This window comes from Puma concolor, chromosome E1, assembly GCF_028749965.1.
Source record: "Puma concolor isolate L17-30 chromosome E1, mPumCon1.1.hap2, whole genome shotgun sequence".
Classification (NCBI taxonomy): domain Eukaryota; kingdom Metazoa; phylum Chordata; class Mammalia; order Carnivora; family Felidae; genus Puma; species Puma concolor.
The window spans coordinates 3301503-3325573 of NC_141680.1; the positions used below are offsets into that span (position 1 = coordinate 3301503).

The 24071-nt window shown below is 54.2% G+C and overlaps 1 protein-coding gene across 2 annotated transcripts; it reads left to right on the plus strand.

Moving 5' to 3' along the window:
• Window positions 1–1888: 1888 nt before the first annotated feature.
• On the plus strand, window positions 1889–20913 carry PFAS (phosphoribosylformylglycinamidine synthase). Of its 2 annotated transcripts, none has more exons than XM_086685948.1 (28): window positions 1889–1954; window positions 5097–5277; window positions 5364–5499; window positions 5730–5835; window positions 6175–6364; window positions 6477–6582; window positions 6930–7070; window positions 7189–7313; window positions 7483–7611; window positions 8799–8930; window positions 9066–9194; window positions 14050–14123; window positions 14234–14390; window positions 14703–14764; window positions 14891–15052; window positions 15297–15416; window positions 15550–15681; window positions 15890–16120; window positions 16292–16472; window positions 16558–16641; window positions 16787–16942; window positions 17140–17259; window positions 17593–17738; window positions 17841–18048; window positions 18200–18291; window positions 18371–18485; window positions 19498–19821; window positions 19932–20913. In XM_086685948.1, the coding sequence occupies exons 2-28, from the start codon at window positions 5136–5138 to the stop codon at window positions 20240–20242; spliced, it is 4011 nt and encodes a 1336-aa protein (XP_086542074.1). In that variant the 5' UTR covers window positions 1889–1954; window positions 5097–5135; the 3' UTR covers window positions 20243–20913. The 2 variants fall into 2 exon arrangements, with proteins under 2 accessions (XP_086542074.1, XP_086542075.1); XM_086685949.1 differs by having other exon boundaries at window positions 1892–2021.
• The last annotated feature ends 3158 nt before the right edge of the window (window positions 20914–24071 follow it).

Below are 24071 nucleotides of genomic sequence, written 5' to 3' on the forward strand. Positions count from 1 at the left end.
CGCTAATCTGGCGGCAGCATGCAAAAACCAAATGAGAAGGGCACAAGAGAATAACAGGACACTGAAATAGATCATGCTTGATTTAATAAGCATCTTAAAGGAAAAGGATGGGAGAGGGGAAGATGTTAGGGAAGCATGGAGAAGAGTGGTTGGTCCGTCACACAGGGAAGGAAGTGTGGTGCTGTCCTCTAGACCTGGTGATTTTGAACAGGCTATTCTTGTCCAAGGGGCAGCTGGATATATGGGACCAAAGTCAGGAGAGGGATTAGGGCCTAAAGGATAAGTCTGGAAGTCACTATATGGAGGTGAAAGCTGAAAACTTACGATACACTGGGAATACTAAAATGTTGGGGAGAGGTGCCTGGCTAGATCAGTTGGTAGAGAGGTGACTCTTCATCCCAGGATTGTCAGTTCAAGCTCCACGTTGGGCAAGAAGCCTACTTAAAAAAAAACACACACACACACAAGAAAATGTGAAGTAAATAGGATCAGAGAGAGAGCTGAGCAAACTAAGGCTCCTGGAAGGCTCTGGAAGGTACGTACTGGGTGGAGCCAAGGAGCGCCTAAAGGGAAAGAAACCAAGAGGTGCTCAGATGTCAAAAGATTAATACATGACCTCTGTCAGAAGTGAGCCCTGAGAAAACTCATTTCAATAACCTGGAACTTTACACATCAAACAGGTAGCAACTATTATATCTGGGGCATGGCTGGAATTAGGGTGAATGAACATTTGAAGTATCTCCGTAAGTTTTGCACCCAGGTACTCACTTGCCTTACCGTCCTCTTGGCCCCTGTATAGCAGAGGGGAATAAATAAGGAAACAGATGAGGATCAAGACTTTCACCTTTTACTCGGAGCATTTCTCTGTTAAAGATTCATTAAAAAGACCTCTGGGCCATTGGCCCTGGCACAGCTCTCCAGCTTACTTGCCGTCAGGCTTCAGGCAAGATTTAGCTAATGAGAGGCAGAAACAGTTTGTGTGGGAACTTGGCCCGAGAGAGAGAACCCAGTGTTTATTTCCTTTCTCTTTCAACACTGTAATTGTGCCCTCGGATGCCCTTTCATGGCTGCACCTCTCAGCTCATGGCACTCTTCCCTCCTTTGTCCCTTTAAGCCTACAGGTGGTAAGCGCTTTCTGCCGTTGCCAGGCTCTGGATGCCCCCACCCCCCACTGCACTTTGTTAGTTCCCTTAATCCTGCCCGTATCTCTGTAAAATACACTCTATTGAATTCCTGTTGTTAGCCATTTTCGAGTGTGCCATCCATATTCTGATAGGATCCTCACTGATACAAACCATGTATCTATGTATTACGAGGGTTTAAAAAAATGCGCAAAAAAATGTGTACATAGGTAGAAAGTGCCAAGTGACAAAACCAGGTAACAAGTCGTTGCGAGGAACCTCAGCTCCCACATCTGTACACCAAGGGTTTTTGTGAAGATCAAACGAGATCCTGTCAAGTGCCTTAACGGGCGTTTAGTGAATGTCTTCCTATCGTTGTCATTGTTACTGTCACTGGCGAGAGTGTGGAAATTAAAAATGTAGGCCTCCCACTCTGCTAAGAATTAAATAAATCTATTCATTTATTAAAGAAAAAAGTGAAAAAAAGCCAAAGTAGGAGGGAGAGGGAAACTGAGTCCTGGACAAGGACGATGCTTCTCATTCCGTTTCCTGCATTCAAAGTTCCTGTCTCCGTCACAGTTTATACGGGCACCGGGGAGGGCAGGCCATGGGACCTACCGTATTTCGAAAAAAAACAAAAACAAAAACAAAAACAAAAACAAAAACAAAACCCCCAAAACCAAGAACTCAGCCCATTACTGAGCTACACAAGCTGGAGGGGTGCGGGGGGCGGGGGGAGGTACCGGAAGTTTGCTCGGGCGGCCCCGCCTCTTCCGGGCTCCACAGGCGCGCTAGCTTTCGAGAACCTCTGGACCCGGGATCGTGGATTCCACGTGCGTATGGCTATCACGCTTCAGTCCTGACACCTTGTTTGCCACACCCTTTCGCCACCCTCTCCAGGTCTGACTCAGGCCGCGTCCGTGTCCCTAGCGGGCCCGGCCCAGCTGTGTCCAGCTGCGGCGCATTCGTGCGACCTTGCGCGCCTTCCCGCGTCGCGCGGCAGGGCAGACTCCCCGCGTACCCTCAGCCCCTCTCGCCCGGAGCGCTTGGCCAACGCAAAGCCTGGGACCTCCTCGATTATGTCATGCTAGCCGTTGGGGATGCAGCCCTGCCGTGGGCAAGCCTGTCCCTGAGCCCTTGGGGCTTCTGTTTACGGAGTGATAGACGAAAGTCAGATGGCTCACGTGTGATAATTCCTATAGGAAGGACGGTATAAAGGACAACTGGGAGGGGGCCCAGCTTCAGAAAAGGGTGATCAGAAGCGGGTGGGGAGCGCTGAGAAAGGCGGGGATCGAGACTGATCGGTCAGGAGCATCATCGTTCACGGAAATGAGGCCTGGCCCGAATGGAGATTTTGGGCTAGTGGGGCAGGTAGAGCTTAAAATGAATTAAAATGTCAGGTACTGATAAGCACTGGATTAATAATCATTTAAGGGGCGCCTGGGTGGCTCAGTTGGTTAAGTGTCCGACTTCGGCTCAGGTCATGATCTCGCAGTGTGTGGGTTCGGGCCCCGCGTCGGGCTCTGTGCTGACAGCTCGGAGCCCGGAGCCTGCTTCGAATTCTGTGTCTCCTTCTCTCTCTGCCCCTCCCCTGCTCATACTCTGTCTCTCAAAAATAAATGTTAAAAAAAATTAAAAAAAATTAATCATTTAAGTTAATCATATATAATTCTAAAGCTTATATTTTATAATTAATTAAATTTACATTAGTTGTAATTAATTATGACTAGTTAAATTATATGCAAATATTAAACATTAAATTAGGCTTTCCTGGGTGGCTTCGTCGGTGAAGTGTCCAACTCTTGATTTCAGCTCAGGTCATGATCTCAAGGTTCGTGAGTTTGAGCCCCACATCCAGCTCTGTGCTGATACCACCAGAGCCTGCTTGGGATACTCACCCTCCCTCTCTCTCTCTCTCTCTCTCTCTCTCTCTCTCAAAATAAATAGACTTGAAAAACAACCTAAATTAATTAAATAAAACAGGGCTGTCTGAGAGGGGCTAGTTCAGAAGGGTGGATCAAGGAAGTCCCTTCCAAGAAGGTGATTTCACCAGGAACCTAAGTCACAAAAGTGCTAGCTGTGCAAATATCCACGTGAGAAAAATACCTTCCAGAACTGAGATTGACAAGTTAAGAGAAACAGAAGAGAAGCCAGTGTGGTGGGGCCTTGTGGATGAAAAAGAGTGTGGCATAAGATAGGGTTGGAGTTGTGGGCAGTGGCCAGACTAGGAAAGCCAGGTACTGGGTTGGAAGGTTTTACCACGTGTGATGAGAAGCCATGATCTCATTTATGTTGAAATATGCCAAGTGGCTGGTGGCTAGGGCGGGAGTGGGATTGGGGTGCTATTCAGGAGGTCCCAAGTGAGTGATCGTAGTGACAGATGGTAACAGGGATGGAAGGGTGTGGACAGATCCGGGGATATGTTTGGAAATGGCTTCGCTGGCAGATGGGGTATACAGAGAGGGCTCAGAGAAAGAAGAATTAAGGTAGACTGTATTTTTGGCTTGAGCAGCTGGTTTGTTAGTGTTGACCGGAGGGAGAAAACTGGGAGAATAGCAGGTCTGGAGGAGTGAGGAATCAAAATTTGTCTTTTGTTTTTTTTCTTTTTTTTTTTTAAACTTTTTTTTTTTTTTTTTTGAGACAGAGACAGAGCATGAACGGGGGAGGGGCAGAGAGAGAGGGAGACACAGAATCGGAAGCAGGCTCCAGGCTCCGAGCCATCAGCCCAGAGCCCGACGCGGGGCTCGAACTCACGGACCGCGAGATCGTGACCTGAGCCGAAGTCGGACGCTTAACCGACTGAGCCACCCAGGAGCCCCTCAAAATTTGTGTTTTGGCCAAAACAGACAATCATCTGTGTTTATGGCACATCTGCGTGGAGGTGTCACATAAGCATTTCATTTTATTATTATATTTTATTTTCTTTTTATTTTTTAAATTTTTTTAATGTTTATTTTTGGGAGACAGAGACAGCATGAGCGGGAGAGGGCAGAGAGAGAGGGAGACCCAGAATCGGAAGCAGGCTACAGGCTCTGAGCTGTCAGCACAGAGCCCGACGTGGGGCTCGAACCCACGGATCGTGAGATCATGACCTGAGCCGAAGTCAGACGCTCAACCGACTGAGCCACCCAGCCGCCCCGCATTTTATTATTATATTTCAAAGATTTTATCTTGACGTAGTCTCTCCACCCCACGTGGAACTCGAACTCACAACTTGCGGTAAAGAGTTGCACGCTCCGCTGACTCAGCCAGCTGAGCACCCCAGTCATGTGAGCATTTTAACGTACTGCTCTGGCGTTTCAGGGAGAGTCAAGGTTGAGTTAGGTTAGGGAATCTGTTGGCAGATGGCAACTCAAATAATATGAAATTGCCATTTTTGGTTAAAAGAAATGGTTGAATGCTGGCATTTTCAGTTGCTCAGTCTACCAGATGGTATTTAAAGCCACGAGTCTGCACAAAGTCACTTAGGAAGAGCATGTAGAGGGAAGAGAATGAAGGACAGGTTCCCAGCAGGTGCCTCAGAAGGCAGAGGAGTGTCAGAAGAATGGTGTCATCTGACTTCACCAGCTGGGCCCAGTCCGGCTCATCCTATAGATTTACACTTAGATGCTATTTTTCCCCGCAAGTCTTTCTTAATTCCTAAAGTGCTAGGTTGGTACCCACAGTCTCTTGGCCCTAACCACAGTGGCCTGGAAACGTTTGGGTCCTTGCCTGTCTCCCTCAATAAAATGTAATCTCTACAAGGGCGGAAATGGTTCCTAAGACCGAGCGTGGGGGCCCGGCAAGGAGCATGTGTCGAGAATGTACCTGTTCCTACATTTTGCAGGGTTAATTAAGACCCCCAAGCTTCCGTTTTTCAGAGTACCTCTGAAAATGCCCCTCTCTCCCCCACCCCATCCCTAACGCCTCCAAAGCCTCATCTGTCTTTGGAATGTGAAATCAGTTTGACAGGTTATAGTGGGTGTTACTTTTTAGGAACCTAACTCCTCTCTCCAGTACGGGACACCTGCAGAGATGCCCTCAGTCCTTCACTTCTATGTCCGTCCCTCTGGCCATGAGAGGGCAGCCTCTGGACACACTCGGAGGAAGCTGCAAGGGAAATTGCCAGAGCTGCAGGCTGTCAAGACCGAGCTGTGCTACAACGTGAACTGGACAGGTTGGGCCAAGTATCGGATTCTTGGGGGAGGTCTACCAGGCCAGGGGCCGTGTCTCAAGGTATCCTTGCCCTGTCCCTCCGTGCAGCGGACTCCCTCCCAAGCACCGAGGAGATGAAGAAGCTCACGTGGCTCTTTGGCTGCCCCTTGTTACCGGGTGATGTTGCCCAGGAGTCCTGGCTCCGTTCTGACTCCAGCGACCTACTGCTGGAGGTTGGGCCCAGGCAAGTGTCTCAGCCCAGGGCGATCCATTCCATGTTCTCGGGCATTCCTCCCTTGCAGGCACACTGCCCACCCCTTCTGCTTCCATTCCTCTCTTTCCTCCCATCTCGATCCTTGGCGGATCTGTACTTCCTTCGTTCTGTCCTACTCCCTGCCCGGAACGCCACACCCCGCCCGGAAAGCCACTGAAACCGGGGGCTCTGGGGTCCTAACCATCCGGCCCACTCCTCAGGCTGAACTTCTCCACCCCAGCCTCTACCAACGTCGTGTCCGTGTGCTGGGCTGCGGGGCTGGGGGCCGTGGATCGCGTGGAGACTACCCGGCGCTACCTGCTCTCGGTGAGGCCCGAGATAAAGAGATGAGGTCCTGAACTTTACAGAGATAGTAAAGGAGAAACGGGTAGAAACGGGGAGGAGCTCTTGGCTTTAGGCCTGTCCTGTTTGCAAGTTGTTCACTGCCTGAGGCTACCTGGTCGAGGGCTGAATGGGACGGAAGTCCAGCCTGTGCGCCCCTTACGCGGACTCGTGCCTGGCAGGGGCGTGTTGTTCTAATCAGAACACGGGCACCACGGAGACAGCAGTGGGCTGGCCCTGCGTGACTTAGAGGACCGGGGTGCACCATTTTGTCCACTCTTCAGCTCTCCGCCCCCTGCCCTCTGCGTGTGTCTCCGCCCCTAGTTTGCCAAGCCCCCTTCCTCTGAGACGAAGACCCTGGCTCTGGCTACCCTGCATGACCGGATGACGGAGCAGCACTTCCCGCAGCCCATCCAGAGCTTCTCCCTTCGGAGCGTGTCAGCACCTCTCAACGGCCGGATCGACATCCTGGCAGAGGGCCGGCGTGCCCTGGAAAAAGCCAACCGGGAGCTAGGTGAGCAGGGGTGCCCGGGAGGCAGGCCCAGCCGAGGCCAGTCGGGATGCCGGGACCCGTGACAGTGGGGGCCTGCACCCCACCGTCCGCTCTTCCCGTGGTTTTCTCCTAGGCCTGGCCCTAGACTCCTGGGACCTGGATTTCTACACCAAACGCTTCCAGGAGCTAAAGCGGAACCCCAGCACCGTGGAGGCCTTCGACCTGGCTCAGTCCAATAGGTGGGAAGGAATGGGGGCCATCCTGATGTCTGAGCCCGTGGAGGTTGGAAGGGGAGGGCGCAGGGACTCGCCTTCACGGCTGTCTTTTGGCACGGGGGCGTCCCCGAGTCTGTCTGGGGGCCTGGGCTCCATGTCCATGCAGTCGTCTCCATTCACGTCTTGACACCCTGTTCACTTTGAGTCTGAGCGGTCCACAGTGAAAGAACGTTTGAGGCTTGTGGGCTTGGGAATCTGGTGTGACCTGTCATCTGAGTGAGAGCTGGCTGTACCGTAACAGTTGCTGACGCTGGTGCGAAATGACCTGTGTTTCTGCCGGCCCTCCCCCCGCTCCCCCGTCACCCCTGCAGCGAGCACAGCCGACACTGGTTCTTCAAGGGCCAGCTCCACATGGATGGGCAGGAGATGACGCACTCCCTGTTTGAGGCCATCATGAGCACTCAGGCGTCCTCGAACCCCAACAACGTCCTCAAGTTCTGTGACAACAGCAGGTGGGCTGGGTCCTAGGCTGGGATGGCCTCGGGTCCAGGAGAGGGGAGGCCCCAAGCCTTCACGGGGTAGGCGCAGACCCCAGGAAGGAAGCAAGGTCCAGAACCAATGTGTCCACAGCGCAATCCAAGGGAAGGAGGTCCGATTCCTACAGCCCGAGGACCCCACGCGACCAAGCTGCTTCCGGCAGCAGCGGGCGCTGAGACATGTCGTCTTCACGGCGGAGACCCACAACTTCCCCACAGGTGAGCTGGGTCCCGGGGACAGGTGAGGGAGCTCAGAGTGTAGGGTAGAGTGAAGGTCCTCGGCTGGGTCTGGGAAAACAGACAGGCTGGTTGTCCTGAGTTGTAATGCGGTGGGCAGGGCTGGGGTCTCTCTCTGTGGTACCCATACCTCTCCCCCGTCTCTTCACAGGAGTAGCCCCCTTCAGTGGGGCGACCACAGGCACCGGGGGCCGGATCCGAGATGTCCAGTGCACGGGCCGTGGCGCCCACGTGGTGGCTGGGACTGCTGGCTACTGCTTTGGAAACCTGCACATCCCAGGTCCCGCCTCTTTGCTCCCTGCCGTCCCTTCCCTGTCCCGGCAGGCCTGGAGCACCTCTGTTTCTTAAGGTCATCCTGGGTGCCTTTTCTTGGGAGGCAGGGCTCCAGTGTAGCTGGCCTTTCGCCGACCGTGGCCGTGAGGACTCTTAAGCCCAGGGGAGACCCAGGTGCCCAGATAGGCTTTGCAGAACTGCAACGTTCTTTCTTTTTTTTTAAGTTTATTTATGTTTTGAGAGAGAGCGCAAGCATGAGTGGGGGAGGGCAGAGAGAGACGGAGAGAGAGCGAATCCCAAGCAGGCCCCGCACTCTCAGCACAGAGCCCAACTCACAGCTCATGGAATCATGGCCTGAGCCAAAACCAAAGAGTCTGATGCTTAACCGACTGAGCCACCCAGGCGCCTCCTGCAATTTGCTTTATAAAATAGCATCTGCTCAGCAACGAAACATGGTGTTGGGTCAGTCTTAATGATCACCACCTGCCCCCAAAGTCTAATTTTTTAGAGAGCCCTAAGAACTCCGATCCCAAGGCTGGTGTGGGAGGTGGGGAACAAGATCGGTGCTTAATCACAGGCTCTACACCTCCTTGAAGTAGAACTTCCAGAAGCGGGACATTCCACCCACATGGGCGGTCCTTGGTGGATTAGACTCTTCCCAAAGGACCCTGGCGCCTCTGTCTTTTTTTTTTTTTTTTTTTAACGTTTATTTATTTATTTATTTTTTTTTTTAAATTTTTTTTTTTTTTCAACGTTTATTTATTTTTGGGACAGAGAGAGACAGAGCGTGAACGGGGGAGGGGCAGAGAGAGAGGGAGACACAGAATCTGAAACAGGCTCCAGGCTCTGAGCCATCAGCCCAGAGCCCGACGCGGGGCTCGAACTCACGGACCGCGAGATCGTGACCTGGCTGAAGTTGGACGCCCAGCCGACTGCGCCACCCAGGCGCCCCAACGTTTATTTATTTTTGAGACAGGGAGAGACAGAGCATGAACAGGGGAGGGTCAGAGAGAGGGAGACACAGAATCTGAAGCAGGCTCCAGGCTCTGAGCTGTCAGCACAGAGCCCGACGCGGGGCTAGAACTCACGGACCGCAAGATCATGACCTGAGCCGAAGTCGGCCGCTTAACCAACTGAGCCACCCAGGCGCCCCTGTCTTCTGTCTTTACAGCCAACCTTCCCCTTTCCTTCCAGGTTACAATTTGCCCTGGGAGGACCCAAGCTTCCAGTATCCTGAGAACTTTGCCCGACCCCTGGAGGTCGCCATTGAGGCCAGTAATGGGGCTTCTGATTACGGCAACAAGTTCGGGGAGCCAGTGCTGGCCGGTGAGGCTGGGGGCGTGGGGGTTAATGGACACCTAGTACGAGAGGTGGGGTGGGGTGAATGACTGAGTGAGCGCTGGGTTGTGGGGGGCGGTACTGACTGGCCTCTGTCCCCACTGTCTGGTGTCCACACTCCAGGCTTCGCCCGCTCCTTGGGCCTCCAGCTCCCGGACGGCCAGCGGCGTGAGTGGATCAAACCCATCATGTTTAGTGGGGGCATTGGGTCCATGGAGGCTGAGCATGTGAGCAAGGAGCCCCCAGAGCCAGGTAAAAGCCCACCCCCCTTCTCCATATCCAGCCGGCTTTGTCCGCAGCACCCAGCAGCTGCTGGAGGGGAATTTGGAGGCTACGCTAGGGTTCGTTTTTATGTGTTTATTATTTATTTATACACACACGCACATATTTTTTCTTTCTTATTCTCAAGTTATTTAACAGACACTATAGCCTTGGCTTCAGGAGTGGAACCCAGTGATTCATCGCTTACATACGGCACCCAATGCTCATCCCAACAAGTGCCCTCCTCCGTGCCCATCACGCATTTTCCCCACACCCATCAACCCTCAGTTTGTTCTCTGCATTTAAGAGTCTCTTACGGTTTGCCTCCCTCCCCGTGTATTGAATAGGTGACCCCGTCACATGGTTCAGAATTTAAAAGGCAAACAAGGTTATACAGCAAAAAAACTGTCCTTCCCTTGACCTCCAGCCACCATGTTTCTCTCCCTAGAGATAATCACTGTTAACCAGTTACTTGCATACCTTACTGGAGATATTTCCAGCATATATAAACAGACTTGGGGCGCCCAGGTGACTCAGTCGGTTAAGCACCTGACTTTTGATTTCGGCTCAGGTTATGTTTTCACAGTTCGTGAGACTGAGCCCCGCGTCAGGCTCGATGCCGAGTGTGGAGCCTGCTTGGGATTCCCTCTCTCCCTCTCTCTGCCCCTCCACTCATGCATGCTAAAAGGAAAAAACTTGTTTAAGAAAACAGACCTATATGAGGGCACCTGGTATGCTCAGTCGGGTTAAGCGTCCGACTTCGGCTCAGGTCATGATCTCATGGTTTATGAGTTCGAGTCCCTCGTCGGGCTCTGTGCTGACAGCCCAGAGCCTGGAGCCTGCTTCCGATTCTGTCTCCCTCTCTCTCCGCCCCTTGTCTGTTCCCGCTCTGTCTCTCTCTCTAAGAAATAAATAAACATTTAAAAAAAAAAAAAAAGGGAAAGAAAACAGGCCTATATGTATGTTTGTCCCTTTTTTTAGATAAGGAACATATGCACACACTTCAATTTTTTAATAAAATAAAGATGTAATTTGTGTATCATAAAGGTCACCCTTTTAAATTTTTTTTTTTTCAACGTTTATTTATTTTTGGGACAGAGAGAGACAGAGCATGAACGGGCGAGGGGCAGAGAGAGAGGGAGACACAGAATCGGAAACAGGCTCCAGGCTCTGAGCCATTAGCCCAGAGCCCGACGCGGGGCTCGAACTCATGGACCGCGAGATCGTGACCTGGCTGAAGTCGTACGCTTAACCGACTGCGCCACCCAGGCGCCCCAAGGTCACCCTTTTAAACCCACATCAGTGGGGTTTTTTTAGTGTATTCACAAAGCTGTGCATCGATTCCTACCAATTCCAGAACATTGTCGTCACTGCCATACTCCTTAGCACCTTGCCCCCTCAGCCCCTGGTGGCTGCTAATCTACTTTCTGTCCCTGTGGATTTGCCAGTTCCAGATACTTCATGTAAATGGGATCAAACGGTCTGTGACCTTTTGTGTCTGGCATCTTTCACTTAGCATATTTTCAAGACTCATCTGCACCAGAGCATGTATTAATATTTCTTTTTTTTTTCTTTTTTTTTTTTAACATTTATTTATTTTTGAGACAGAGACAGAGCATGAACGGGGGAGGGGCAGAGAGAGAGAGGGAGACACAGAATCGGAAGCAGGCTCCAGGCTCTGAGCCATCAGCCCAGAGCCTGACGTGGGGCTCGAACTTACGGACCGTGAGATCGTGACCTGAGCTGAAGTCGGACGCTCAACCGAGTGAGCCACCCAGGCACCCCTCTCTTTTTTTTTTTTTTACAGTCAAATGATACTCCATTATGTAGACCTTTCGTGTTTATTCATTCCTCAGTCCGTAAACATTTGAGTTTCTTCTACTTTTCAGCTGGTGTTGATAGTGCTGCTATAAATATACGTGTACACGTTTTTCTTTCTTTCCTTTTTTTTAAATGTTTATTTTTGAGAGAGAGAGCACAGGTGGGGTAGGGGCAGAGAAGGGGGAACAGAGGATCTGAAGCGGGCTCTGCACTGACAGCAGGAAGCCTGATGTGGGGCTCGAACTCACGAACCGTGAAACCATGACCTGAGCTGAAGTCGGACACTCAACTGACGGAGCCACCCAGGTGCCCCAAATATATGTGTACACATTTTTCTGTGTCCACAGGTTCTCGTATCTCTAGCCTGTATAACTAGGTGTGGAATTGCTGGGTCACTTAGTCACTATGTGTAACTTTTTTTTTTTTTTTTTTTAACAATTTAACGTTTTTTTATTTTCATTTTTGGGACAGGGAGAGACAGAGCATGAACAGGGGAGGGTCAGAGAGAGGGAGACACAGAATCTGAAACAGGCTCCTGAAACAGGCTCCAGGCTCTGAGCCGTCAGCCCAGAGCCCGACGCGGGGCTTGAACTCACGGACCGCGAAATCATGACCTGAGCCGAAGTCGGCCGCTCAACCGACTGAGCCACCCAGGCGCCCCTACGTGTAACTTTTTGAAAAATGGCCAGACTGTTTTCCAAAGCAGCTGGACCCTTTCACACTCCCCCCAGCAATGTAAGAGGGTTCTGATTTCTCCACATCCTCACCACGTCTTGTTGATCTTTTTTGATTCTAGCCATCCAATGCCATAAAGTCGTGTCTCGTTGTGGTTTTGATTTGCATTTCCCTAATGACTGATGACATTGACACTCCTCATATGCATTTATATGTCTTCCGTGGTGAAATGTCTGTCTGGATTCTTTGTCCATTCTTTTTTAAATTAATTAATTTATTTGTGAGAGACAGAGTGTGAACGGGGGAGAGGCAGAGAGGAAGAGAGAGAATTCTAAGCAGGCTCTATGCCCAGCGCAGAACCCAATGTGGGGCTTGATCTCACAACTGAGATCATGACCTAAGCCGAAACCCAGAGGCAGACACTTAACCTACTGAGCCATCCAGGCACCCCTCTTTGTCCATTTTTATTTTATTTATTTTTATTAATTTTTTAAATTTACATCCAAGTTAGTTACCATATAGTGCACTAATGATTTCAGGAGTAGATTCCCGAGATTCATCCCCTACGTATAACACCCAGTGCTCATCCCAACAAGTGTTCTCCTTAATGCCATGTGCCCATTTAGCCCATCCTCCACCCATAACCCCTCCAGCAGCCCTCAGTTTATTCTTTTTCTTTGATTATTTTTAAATGGTTTTTCTTTAATTTATTTTTGAGAGTGAGAGAGCATTAGTGGGGGAGGGGCAGAGAGAGAGGGAGTCACAGAATCCCAAGCAGGCTCCAGGCTCCAAGCTGTCAGCACAGAGCCCGACGTGGGGCTCGAACCCACAAGGTGAGACCATGACCTGAGCCAAAGTCGGACGCTTAACTGACTGAGCCACACAGGCGCCCCAGTTTACTCTTTATATTTAAGAATCCCTTATGTTTTGTCCCCCTCCCTGTTTTTATATTATTTTTGCTTCCCTTCCCCTATGTTCTTCTGTTTTGTATCTTAAATTCCACATATGTGTGAAGTCATATGATACTTGTCTTTCTCTGACTAATTTCGCTGAGCATAGTAGCCTCTAGTTCCATCCATGTTACGGCAAATGGCAAGTTTTCATTCTTTTTTACTGCCAACTAATGCTCCATTGCCTATATGTACCACATGTTCTTTATCCATTTGTCTGTCGTTGGACATTTGGGCTCTTTCCACACTTTGGCTATCGTCGATAGTGCCGCTATAAACATGGGGGTGCATGTGTCCCTTCGAAACAGCACACTTGTATCCTTTGGATAAATACCCAGTCGTGCAATTGTTGGGTCGTAGGGTAGTTTTATTTTTCATTTTCTGAGGAACCTCCATACTGTTTTCCAGAGCGGCTACACCAGTTTCTTTGTCCATTTTTGAATTTTTTTTTTTCAACGTTTATTTTATTTTTGGGACAGAGAGAGACAGAGCATGAACAGGGGAGGGGCAGAGAGAGAGGGAGACACAGAATCGGAAACAGGCTCCAGGCTCTGAGCCATCAGCCCAGAGCCTGACGCGGGGCTCGAACTCACGGACCGCGAGATTGTGACCTGGCTGAAGTTGGACGTTCAACCGATTGCGCCACCCAGGCGCCCCTCTTGTAATATTTTTTATAGCTTTTAACCCTTATATTTAGGAAGTCCTAAAGATTTACAGCTGTGTTTTTTATATATTATTTTTATAGCTTTTAGCTCTTACATTTAGGTTTCTGATATGTTTTGAATGAATTTTTGTATATAGTGTGAGGTAGGAGTCTAACTTTACTCCCTTTTATATGTGGATATCCAGTTGTCCTAACACCATGTTTTGAAAAGACTATTCGTACCTTCTTGAATTGTCTTGGGACTCTTGTCAAAAATCAGTTGGCCAGGGGGTGCCTGGGTGGCTCAGTCGATTAAGCACCCGATTTCGGCTCAGGTCATGATCTGGCAGTCCATCGTTTTGAGCCCCATGTCGGGCTCTGTGCTGACAGCTCAGAGCCGGGAGCCTGCTTCAGATTCTGTGTCTCCCTCTCTGCACCTCCCCCGCTCACACTCTGTCTCTCTCTCTTTCAAAAATAAACATTAAAAAAATTTTTTTAAAGAAAGGTCAACAGTATTTCCTCTCTGGTAATACAAATAATACTGCAGTGTTTAATTTTGTACATAGGTGACTTTGCGCCTACGTGAATAAATCCGGAGCGTGAATTCCTCAAAGCGTATTTATCCAAAGAACACTTGCGTTTGTAATACCGATTGCTGTCCCGGTCTGTCTGCTTCCCTGTATCCTTAACTTCTTCGCGCTGACACTTGTGTGGGATCTTGATGCCGGTGTTCGGACTCTGTCTTCCTTCCTCTCAGGCATGGACGTTGTAAAGGTCGGGGGTCCCGCCTACAGGATCGGAGTCGGGGGTGGAGCCGCCTCGTCTGTGCAGGTGAGGAGAGTAGCTCAGATGCAGCCTCCGGGACGTTGTGGGGCCCTGTGCGCGGGTGGGGCGTGAGCTCCCGGACCCCCTCGCCTGAGCTATGCCATGCGTTCCCCCAGGTGCAGGGAGACAATTCCAGTGACCTGGACTTTGGGGCTGTGCAGCGGGGAGACCCGGAGATGGAACAGAAGATGAACCGTGTGATCCGGGCTTGCGTGGAGGCCGCCAGGGGGAACCCCATCTGCAGCCTCCACGACCAGGGTGCCGGTGGCAATGGTGAGAAGGGGTTCGGACAAGGGTCCCGGCCGCCCCGGGCTCTTGCGAGATTCGGCTCAGAGAGGGGCATCGAGGATCTGCGACTGGCCGCCCGGCCCCGGGTCCCATCCTCCACCCCCTGTACCTTCTGGAGAGGCTCCGCTTTGGGGCGTTGGGAGCCCGCCGCCCTGGGGTGGTTGGTGGCGAGGGTGTGGAAGTGATCCGTGCGGGACACACAGCATCAGGGGCTCCCTGGGAGGCCGGGCACTGTCCTCTGTTCGCCGGGTCCCGACCGTGGCCAGGTCACCACCTTCCCACGCACCCTCTCACCAGGCAACGTCCTGAAGGAGCTGAGTGACCCGGCTGGAGCTGTCATTTACACCAGCCGCTTCCAGGTGGGCCTTGTCCCCCCGGGCCTGGCTGCCTCCCCGTCCCCGCTGGCCCCCGCCATCTTCTAGCAGAAACGTGAGCCTGGAGAGTGCCCACCGACCTCTTCCTTTCCTCCTCCCTCGTGGATGCAGCTCGGGGACCCGACCCTGAACGCCCTGGAAATCTGGGGGGCCGAGTACCAGGAGTCGAATGCTCTTCTGCTGAGGCCCATGGACCGAGACTTCCTCAGTCGTGTCAGCGCCCGGGAGCGCTGCCCAGCTTGCTTTGTGGGCACCATTACGGGAGACAGGAGGGTGAGTTGGCCGCATGGGTGGGCGCGGAGCCGCGGGGGGTGGGCTGGAGCAGGGGGTAGGTGCGGGGAGTGGGAGGGCGGGAGTCGGTGGCTCACAGACTGGGAAATGGGGGGGGGGGGAAGGGCAGGCCCTCGAGGGGAAGCCCAAGCAGAGGGTGGGAAGCGCACCTCGCTGCTTTCTAGAAGTGGCCCCTGCTGGGCCTCACGGTTTTGTGCCCTCTGGGCCATGTTCCCGTGGTCTGTAGATCGTGCTGGTGGATGATCGGGACTGTCCCGTTGGAAGAAATGGCGAAGGGGACACCCCCTCGCCCCCGACCCCTGTGGACCTGGAGCTGGATTGGGTGCTGGGCAAGATGCCTCGGAAGGTGCGTGTGGGTGGGTGGGAGGGAGGCTGGTCTCCCTTCCCCACCCCGGCTCTTCAGACTCCCCCTTTGCCGACGTGCGCCTTCTCACCCGTGTGCCCGGGTGCTCACACGCCTGCCGCCTTCTGTATCCTAGGAGTTCTTCCTGCAGCGGAGTCTCCCCGTGCTGCGTCCTCTGGCCTTGCCCCCGGGGCTGAGTGTGCGCCAGGCTCTGGAGCGCGTCCTGAGGCTGCCTGCTGTGGCCAGCAAGCGATACCTCACCAACAAGGTTTCCCTGCACCCCTGCTCTGCCCCGCGTCCCCCGTGCCCTTCCCTCTGCTCACCACCCTGGCCTCCCACTCTTTGGGATTGCCGAGGGGGCTCAACAGGCCCAAGGGAGAAGTGACGGGGCCCAGCGGCCACCCTGATGGCCTGGTGTCCCCGCGCCCCGGCGTCCCTGTCCCTTGGCCTCTTGCCGACCCTGCCTGGTCCCGCAGGTGGACCGCTCCGTGGGCGGCCTGGTGGCGCAGCAGCAGTGCGTTGGGCCCCTGCAGACCCCTCTGGCCGACGTGGCGGTTGTGGCATTGAGTCACCAGGAGCTCGTAGGGGCTGCCACGGCTCTAGGAGAGCAGCCGGTCAAAAGCCTGCTGGACCCCAAGGTTGCCGCCCGACTGGCTGTGGCCGAAGCCCTCACCAACCTGGTGTTTGCTCTGGTCACCGACCTCCGGGTGAGTCCCCTGCGGCTTCTGCCCTGGGGCTGCAGGCCTCTGCGATGCACCTCCGTCCACCTCTCACCTTTTCCTCTTGCCCTTCGTGCCCAGGACCTCCCGGTCCCTGTGCCCCGGCCCGGTCTCCACGCGGCTCTCCCTCTCTAATGCCCGGTGTCCACCGCTCCCCAGGACGTGAAGTGCAGCGGGAACTGGATGTGGGCGGCCAAGCTCCCGGGGGAGGGCGCGGCTCTGGCCGACGCCTGCGCGGCGATGGTGGCGGTGATGGCGGCCTTGGGTGTGGCGGTGGACGGTGGCAAGGACTCCCTCAGCATGGCCGCCCGGGTCGGCTCTGAGACCGTGCGGGCCCCCGGTATGGCCTGGGGGGTCCCGGGGAGAGCGGGGCAGGGCCTGCGGAGCGCGGCTGGCACCTCACTGTCTCACTCCTTGCCCTGCAGGGTCGCTGGTCATCTCGGCCTATGCTGTCTGTCCAGACATCACAGCCACCGTGACGCCGGACCTCAAGCGTCCTGGGGGCAGAGGTAAACGTGGATGCTTCGCCGTTCTCGCCGCGTCATGTGTTCGGGCGTCTGTGGGTCTGTCCGCGTGCCGGCCGCTTTGGCACTCGTGAGTGTGGTGGGGAGTCCTGAGCCGCTCACCTCCCTCACCTCTTCCCCGTCTCCCCAGGCCGGCTGCTGTTCGTGCCTCTGAGCCCCGGGCAGCACCGGCTGGGGGGCACAGCCCTGGCCCAGTGCTTCTCGCAGCTGGGCGAGCAGCCCCCGAACCTGGACCTTCCCGAGAACCTGGTGCGTGCCTTCCGCATCACACAGGGGCTGCTTCGAGGTGAGCGGGGCCCTGGCGGAGACGGTGTGTGTGTGGCGGATGCGTTGGCGGGCGTTCCCCGGCTGAGCTGGCGAGGCTGGGGCAAGAGGGATGCGGCGTCCCCTCTCTCTGGTTCCCACACGTGGCCTGCTGGGTGAGGGCGCGGGGCCGTCAGGTTTGGGCCCTGAGCTTGCTGAGCGTTTTTCTCCTTCCTCCAGACCGTCTTCTCTGCTCAGGCCACGATGTCAGTGACGGGGGTCTCGTCACCTGCCTGCTAGAGATGGCCTTTGCTGGGAATTGTGGGATAGAGGTGGACGTGCCTGCCCCTGGGGTCGATGGTGAGGAGCCGGGGGTCTGGACTCGGGCCTGGGTGGCCTGCAGGGTGGGCCCCGTAGACCCCATGTCCTGTGAGAAAATGGAGCATCCCCACCTCCATTCCCTGAGTCCTTTGCCATCTCCCTGACCACTGAGCCAGGTGAGTTCCCCGCCCCTGCCATCTGAGATCTCCCGAGACCCTGAGGCCACATCCTTGGTCGTGGTCTCCCAGGCCTCACCCCACCCCTGATCCTTGCCTGCGCTCACTCAGCCTTTAGCCGCCCGCCCCCCCTCGGTTGTACCTCCGCATCTCCGGTGGCACCCTTGTCACCCTCCCGCCCCCTCTGTTCCCCCAGCACTGCCTGCATTGTTCGCCGAGGAGCCGGGCCTGGTGCTGGAGGTGCGGGGGCCCGACCTGGCCCAGGTGCTGAAGCGCTACCGGGACGCCGGCCTGCACTGCCTGGAGCTGGGCGCCACGGGCGACGCTGGGCCCCACGCCCTGGTGAGGGAGCGGGCAGCGCCTCGCGGGGGGCCGCGGTTCGCCTGTGCCGGCCCGGGGGAGGGGGGCCAGGTTGGACGTCCTCGCTCTGGCCTCTCCCCGTAGGTGCGAGTGTCCGTGAACGGGGCTGTGGTTCTGGAACAGTCTGTGAGGCAGCTGCGAGCCCTCTGGGAGGAGACGAGTTTCCAGCTGGACCGGCTGCAGGCCGAGCCGCGCTGTGTGGCGGAGGAAGAACAGGGGCTCAGGGAGCGGACGGGGCCCACTTACTGCCTGCCCCCAGGCTTCCCCAAAGCTTCCGTGCCCCGAGAGCCTGGTGAGGCAATGTGTGCACAGTCATGGCTTCCCGGACACTGGGCCGGGGTGGAACCCACGGCCCGATGCCAGGGCCTGCCCTGGAGCCGCGTCTGGGGGGATGGCGGTGGGGAAGGAGCCCTCCGGCCCAGAGACCCTCCTTCCCCTTCCAGGTGGTCCCATTCCCCGGGTTGCCATCTTGCGAGAGGAGGGCAGTAACGGAGACCGCGAGATGGCAGACGGCTTCCACTTGGCCGGGTTCGAGGTGAGCGTCGTCGTCAGCGGGGCCGGGGCTGGGCCTCGGGCTCTTTGTCCTCCTGAGCTTCCCCTCCCCGTCCTGGCAGGTGTGGGATGTGACCATGCAGGACCTCTGCTCTGGGGCGATCGGGCTGGACACGTTCCGCGGCGTGGCCTTCGTGGGCGGCTTCAGCTACGCGGATGTCCTGGGCTCTGCCAAAGGTGGGCGTCAGGCTTCCGCCCACGGCCTCCCCCGCCCATTCCCGGGGAGGTGCCTTAGCTCCCTTCTTGACCGAGAATTGGCCTCTCTCCTCCCAAGTCCGGGGAGGGAGCACATTGACTCTGGGCCGGCTGCCAGCACAAGGCCCGTGGCTAACCGACATGAGGTGTGGGAGCGCTGGGTGGCACATGGCTCAACCAAAGGGCACCACTCAACACCAGCGGATTGTGCTGTTAGAAAGCCGGCTCGGCACGGCCAGGTCTTTGTTTTGGAGAGAAGCCAAAAATCCAGATTTTTTTTTGCACAGAATCTTGTTATTTTTAAAAACGTTTATTTATTTTTGAGAGAGACAGAATGTGAGTGGCGGGGAGGCACAGAGACAAAGAGAATCCCAAGCAAGCCCCACGCTGTCAGCACAGAGCCCAACTCAGGGCTTGAACTCACAAACCATGAGGTCATGACCTGAGCCAAAGTCAAGAGTCGGCAACTTAACTGACTGAGCCACCCAGGCGCCCCTATATGAAATTTTAGTTAAAAAAATTGTTTTTAAATGTTTTATTTTAGGGGGCAGGGGAGGGGCAGAGAGGGAGGGAGACACAGAATCCGAAGCAGGCTGCAGGCTCTGAGCCATCAGCACAGAGCCTGACTCTGGGCTCGAACCTGTGAACCACGAGATCGTGACCTGAGCCAAAGTCGGACGCTTAACCAACTGAGCCACCCAGGCGCCCCACAAAAATCTTATTTTTAAATGTGAGGCAGTGAAATAAAGTGTTGCATATGCCCCGCTGGCCAGGCAAGAAACTTACGGGCCATCTCTGGTCCAGGACTTGGCAACATCTGATTTAAGCAGATAAACCTATTTCTTCCCCTTGGATTTGCCCTGAGTTGCGTGCACATGTGTGTATTTTGGGTGCTGGGGAGGGGCGGGGGTGGCGGTCATGGCAGGGCTGGAACCGGAAAGCAGCCATCCGCCTCCGTTCCGGGTCCCTCCCTGACTTCTGTGTTCCTTGCTAGGGTGGGCCGCTGCTGTGACCTTCCACCCGCTAGCCGGGGCTGAACTGAGACGTTTCCGGAAGCGGCCCGACACCTTCAGCCTGGGCGTGTGTAATGGCTGTCAGTTGCTGGCTCTGCTGGGCTGGGTGGGAGGTAGCCCCAGCGAGGAGGCAGAGGGGACGGGCCAGGACTCCTGGCCGGCCCGGCCGGGCCTCCTGCTTCGCCACAATCTGTCTGGGCGCTTTGAGTCCCGCTGGGCCAGCGTGCGGGTGGGTCCTGGGCCGGCCCTGATGCTTCGAGGGATGGAAGGAGCTGTGCTTCCCGTGTGGAGCGCTCATGGCGAAGGTCAGCCTCCCAAAGGCAGGGGAGGGTCTGGCCGGGTTGGGGGGCGGTGGCGCCAGAGGGGAAGCTGTGATCTCACTTCCCTCCTCCTCTCCCCACCCCCCCCTCCCCAGGTTACATGGCTTTTTCTTCTCCGGAACTCCAAGCCCAGATTGAGGCCAGGGGCTTGGCTCCGCTGCACTGGGCCGACGACGACGGGAACCCCACGGAACAGTATCCGCTGAACCCCAACGGGTCCCCAGGGGGCGTGGCTGGCGTCTGCTCCTTCGATGGCCGCCACCTGGCCCTCATGCCTCACCCCGAGCGGGCTGTGCGGCTTTGGCAGTGGGCGTGGCAGCCTCCTCCCTTTGACACTCTGACTACCTCCCCCTGGCTCCAGCTCTTCATCAACGCCCGAAACTGGACCCGGGAGGGGGGCTGCTGAGCAGGGGGGCGTCGTGGGGGGCACCTGGGCCCAACGGTCTCAGCCCGCCCCATCCCCATCTTCAGAAGCACCCCCACGTCATCTCCACAGACGTCTGGGACAGACAAGGACCAAAGCGCCAAAAAAAAACCTCAGCTAATGTTACTAATCAGCCCGCTTTTGCCTCACGTTGTTGGATGTGTTCCTCTCTCCCATAGTTTGTTCTTTGTGGACCCGGGAAGCCGCGTGTGGGTCTGAGGCAGAAGCCTGCCTGCAGCAGGGGGAGGGTCCCATCGCCCCAGGCCACTCGGCCCAGTGGTCGAGGCGTGCCTCCTGTCTTCCTCCAGGCTCGGGGGCATGTTTTACGTGCCCCTTCCCCATACGTGGGATTGTGGGGCTGGGGGTGTGCGAGAGCACGCAAGTCAAGTCGGGGCCTGAGTGTTCTTATCAGAAAAACTGCAGAAGGAAGCTTTCGGGATTTCTCTTTTCAAAATGTAGTGCTGGGCGCCTGGGGGGGCTCAGTCGGTTAAACGTAGGACTTCAGCTCAGGTTGGGATCTCACAGCACGTGGGTTCGAGCCCCACGTCGCCGCGTCGGGCTCTGTGCTGACAGCTCAGAGCCTGGAGTTGCTTCGCATTCTGTGTCTCCCTCGCTCTCTGCCTCTCCCCCACTCACCCTGTTTCTCTTTCAAAAATAAAACCTTGAAACAAAATGTAGTGCTATGTGGTGCAAGCAATTGTTTGCAGAGGTTTCTGCAAAACCAGTATCCAGCTGTGGGGTAGGGCTCCCCCAGTGCGGGCCTCTGAACTCAGCATTTGCTTCTAGATTTAGCAGACCCCTTCCTGGCAGAAACGGGCAGCACCTGCTTCCCTAGGATTGAGCCTTCAGTATCCAGTCATTCGGTCATTCCTTCCATTAATGTTTGGTGATTAGCTACAGGGCCGAACGTGGTCACTGCTCCCAGGGGTCTTCTGGTGTGAAGAGAATTTAAAATCACAGCTATAGGGGCACTTGGGTGGCTCAGTCGGCTTGGTTTTGCCTCAGGTCAGGATCTCACAGTTTGTGAGTTGGAATCCCCAGTCGGGCTCTACTGGAGCCCAGAGCCTCTCAAAAATAACGTATAAAGAGTATACCAGGAACTAAGCGCGTGTTTGGCATTTTAAGTGTATCTAAATTATGTCTCACAAGAATTCATCAAGATACTTGAGAGGCTACCCTCTTTGTTCTTTTGTTTTTGGTTTTTTTTTTCTCAAAGGTAGAATTAAGGTTAAATAGCCTGGGGACACACATCTACGGGCGAGCCGGGAGGCAGGGCTCGGCCTACAGCTGCTGCAGCCTTCCTGCAGTCACGCCGGAGGCGGCGGGACCCAGAGTAATGCTGACAGCCGTCCATCGCCTCCTTTGCTTACAAGACTGTGACTGTGTACAGAGGTCACTTCCCCAGGACTCGTGCAACTGGAATGCGTTTGCCCCCTGGAGAGTTCAACATCTTTATTCAGGAAATTTCATTCACCAAGGGGCGCCTGGGCGGTTGATTTCAACTCAGATGTTGATTCCAACTCATCATGATCACATGGTTCCTGCGTTCAAGCCCCCGAATCGGGCTCCATGCTGACAGTGTGGCGCCTGCTTGGGATTCTTCCCCACCACCCCCCCCCCCCCCGCCCCTTCTCCATTTGTCCTCTTTCTTTCAGAATAAAAGAAGAGACGGGGCACCTGGGTGGCTCAGTTAAGCGTGGAACTTCGGCTCAGGTCCTGATCTTGAGGTTCATGGGTTTGAGCCCCCTGTCGGGCTCTGTGCTGACAGCTCAGAGCCTGGAGCCTGCTTTGGATTCTGTGTCTCCCTCCCTCTCTCTGCCCCTCCCCCACTCACGCTGTCTCCCTCTCAAAACTAAAAAGCAAAACGTCAAAAAAATAATAAAAAGAAGAGACTGACTAATGAAACAATTTTAAATTACGGCTCTGAAGACAATAAGCATTTCAGGTCTTTTTCTTACTGCTTTGCAAACTGACCTACCCTGAGCGGCGGGAGGGGGTGGGACTAGTAAGGGTCATTTTTGGCTTTTGCTCATGTCTCCCTGATCGTGGGAAACTATAAGAACCATAGATATGCATATACACATATACATATACATATACACATACATATATACATGTACGTATACATATACGTATACATATGCATACACATGGAAACAGTAGGCCCCAAATGACATTGCTTAGACCTAGTCCCCAAAAGGGGGCTCAAAACTTAATCTCATTGCATCGTCGACCTCCCGCAAAATGTAGTCTTAGCCGGTCAGTAATTTCTGATGGGTGCCAGTGAGTTGGCCACATGGGCCTCCATATTCAAAGGAAGCCATTGTCTGCATGATAAGGCCCCTGTTGTTCCCTGTAAGGGAAAGTATCCTTGCTCTTGCCAGGAACAATCCATTTCTTTCACATCACTTTCTTGCCCCCCACCCTCCTTCCATTTGTATGGCTCCTGGGGGGGCCCCCTCTACTCGCTAGATGGGCTGCTCCTGGATTCATGAATCATCTCATAAGGCCAATTAGATCTTCAAATGTAATTTGGTTGATTTTTTTTTTAAGTTTATTTTTGAGAGAGATTTTTTTCCAACAATGTTTTTTACATTTATAGATGATCTCAAATGCACAATTTGGGAGCCGATACCAAAACTTAGATGTCAAGTTTACTTAGCACTTGATGCAAAAGAAGGGTGGTTTGTGACTGGCTGTGGCAGAGAAATTTGTGCATCTGTAGATAGGTTTCGGTTTGGATCACCCTGGCCAAGCAAGACCCACCCTTGGCCACTGCTGAGACTGAGTCCCTGCGGCTTCTCAGCCCGGTCTTTGCTGGTCCTTGACCCGGCTCCTGACTCTGCCCACCCCCTTTGCAAAGATCTTCTAGCAAACTCCAGGAGACTACCTGTTCTCTGCCCCTCGTTCTCTCCACGGGAAATGGGCTACTCCAAAATCCACTCCATACCGTTTCCAAGTGGTGGCTTCCATTCTCAGACTTCACACGCCTCCCAGAGAGCTGGAGCTGGGTCCTCCCTGTACCCCTTCTGGATTGTTCTCCACCCCCTTTGAAGAACACCTTGCCCCATTTTAGGCTCATGCCATCCTTTTATGTCACCTTCACTCCCTACTTTGGGTTCTTCTGGCTTCCCCATCACTCCGGAAGAGACAGTCACTTGTTCCCCAATGTCTGGTTCCCCTTCTAGAAATAGAACCCCTGAGTATTTTAGCAGGGGTTGTGACCTCTCATCTGACCAATGAGAGAGAAAACCGTGTATACGACTTCCAAGTGTTCTTAAAGGAAGGGTATATGCTTCTCTTCAGCTATCCTTGCTTCCTGATGTCTAGGTCAAAGGTGTGATGGCCGGAACTCCAGCACCCAGCACCACATTGGGCCATGAGGTAGCTTTTGGAATTGGCATCACGTGGAGCAGAATAACAAGATAGGAGACTGGGTCTCGACACTGAAGACTACATGTGAGCCCTGGATGTCTTTTTTTTTTTCAAGTTTATTTATTTGAGAGAGAGAGAGCAGAGGAGGGGCAGAGAGAGAGAGAGAGAGAGAGAGAGAGAGAGAGAGAAATGATCTGAAGCAAGCTCTGGGCTGACAGCAGAGAGCCAGATGCAGGGCTCGAACTCATGACTTGTGAGCTGAAACCAAGAGTCAGATGCTTGACCGACTGAGCCACTGGGGTGCTTCAAGCCCTAGATGTCATGCTTCTGTCTTGTTTAGCCATATTTGGTTGTTTTCTAACACTTGTAGCCAAACCTTATCCTATGCAACCCTTCCTAATTACCCCTCATCCTTCAAGGGCATTGGTTCCTGGTT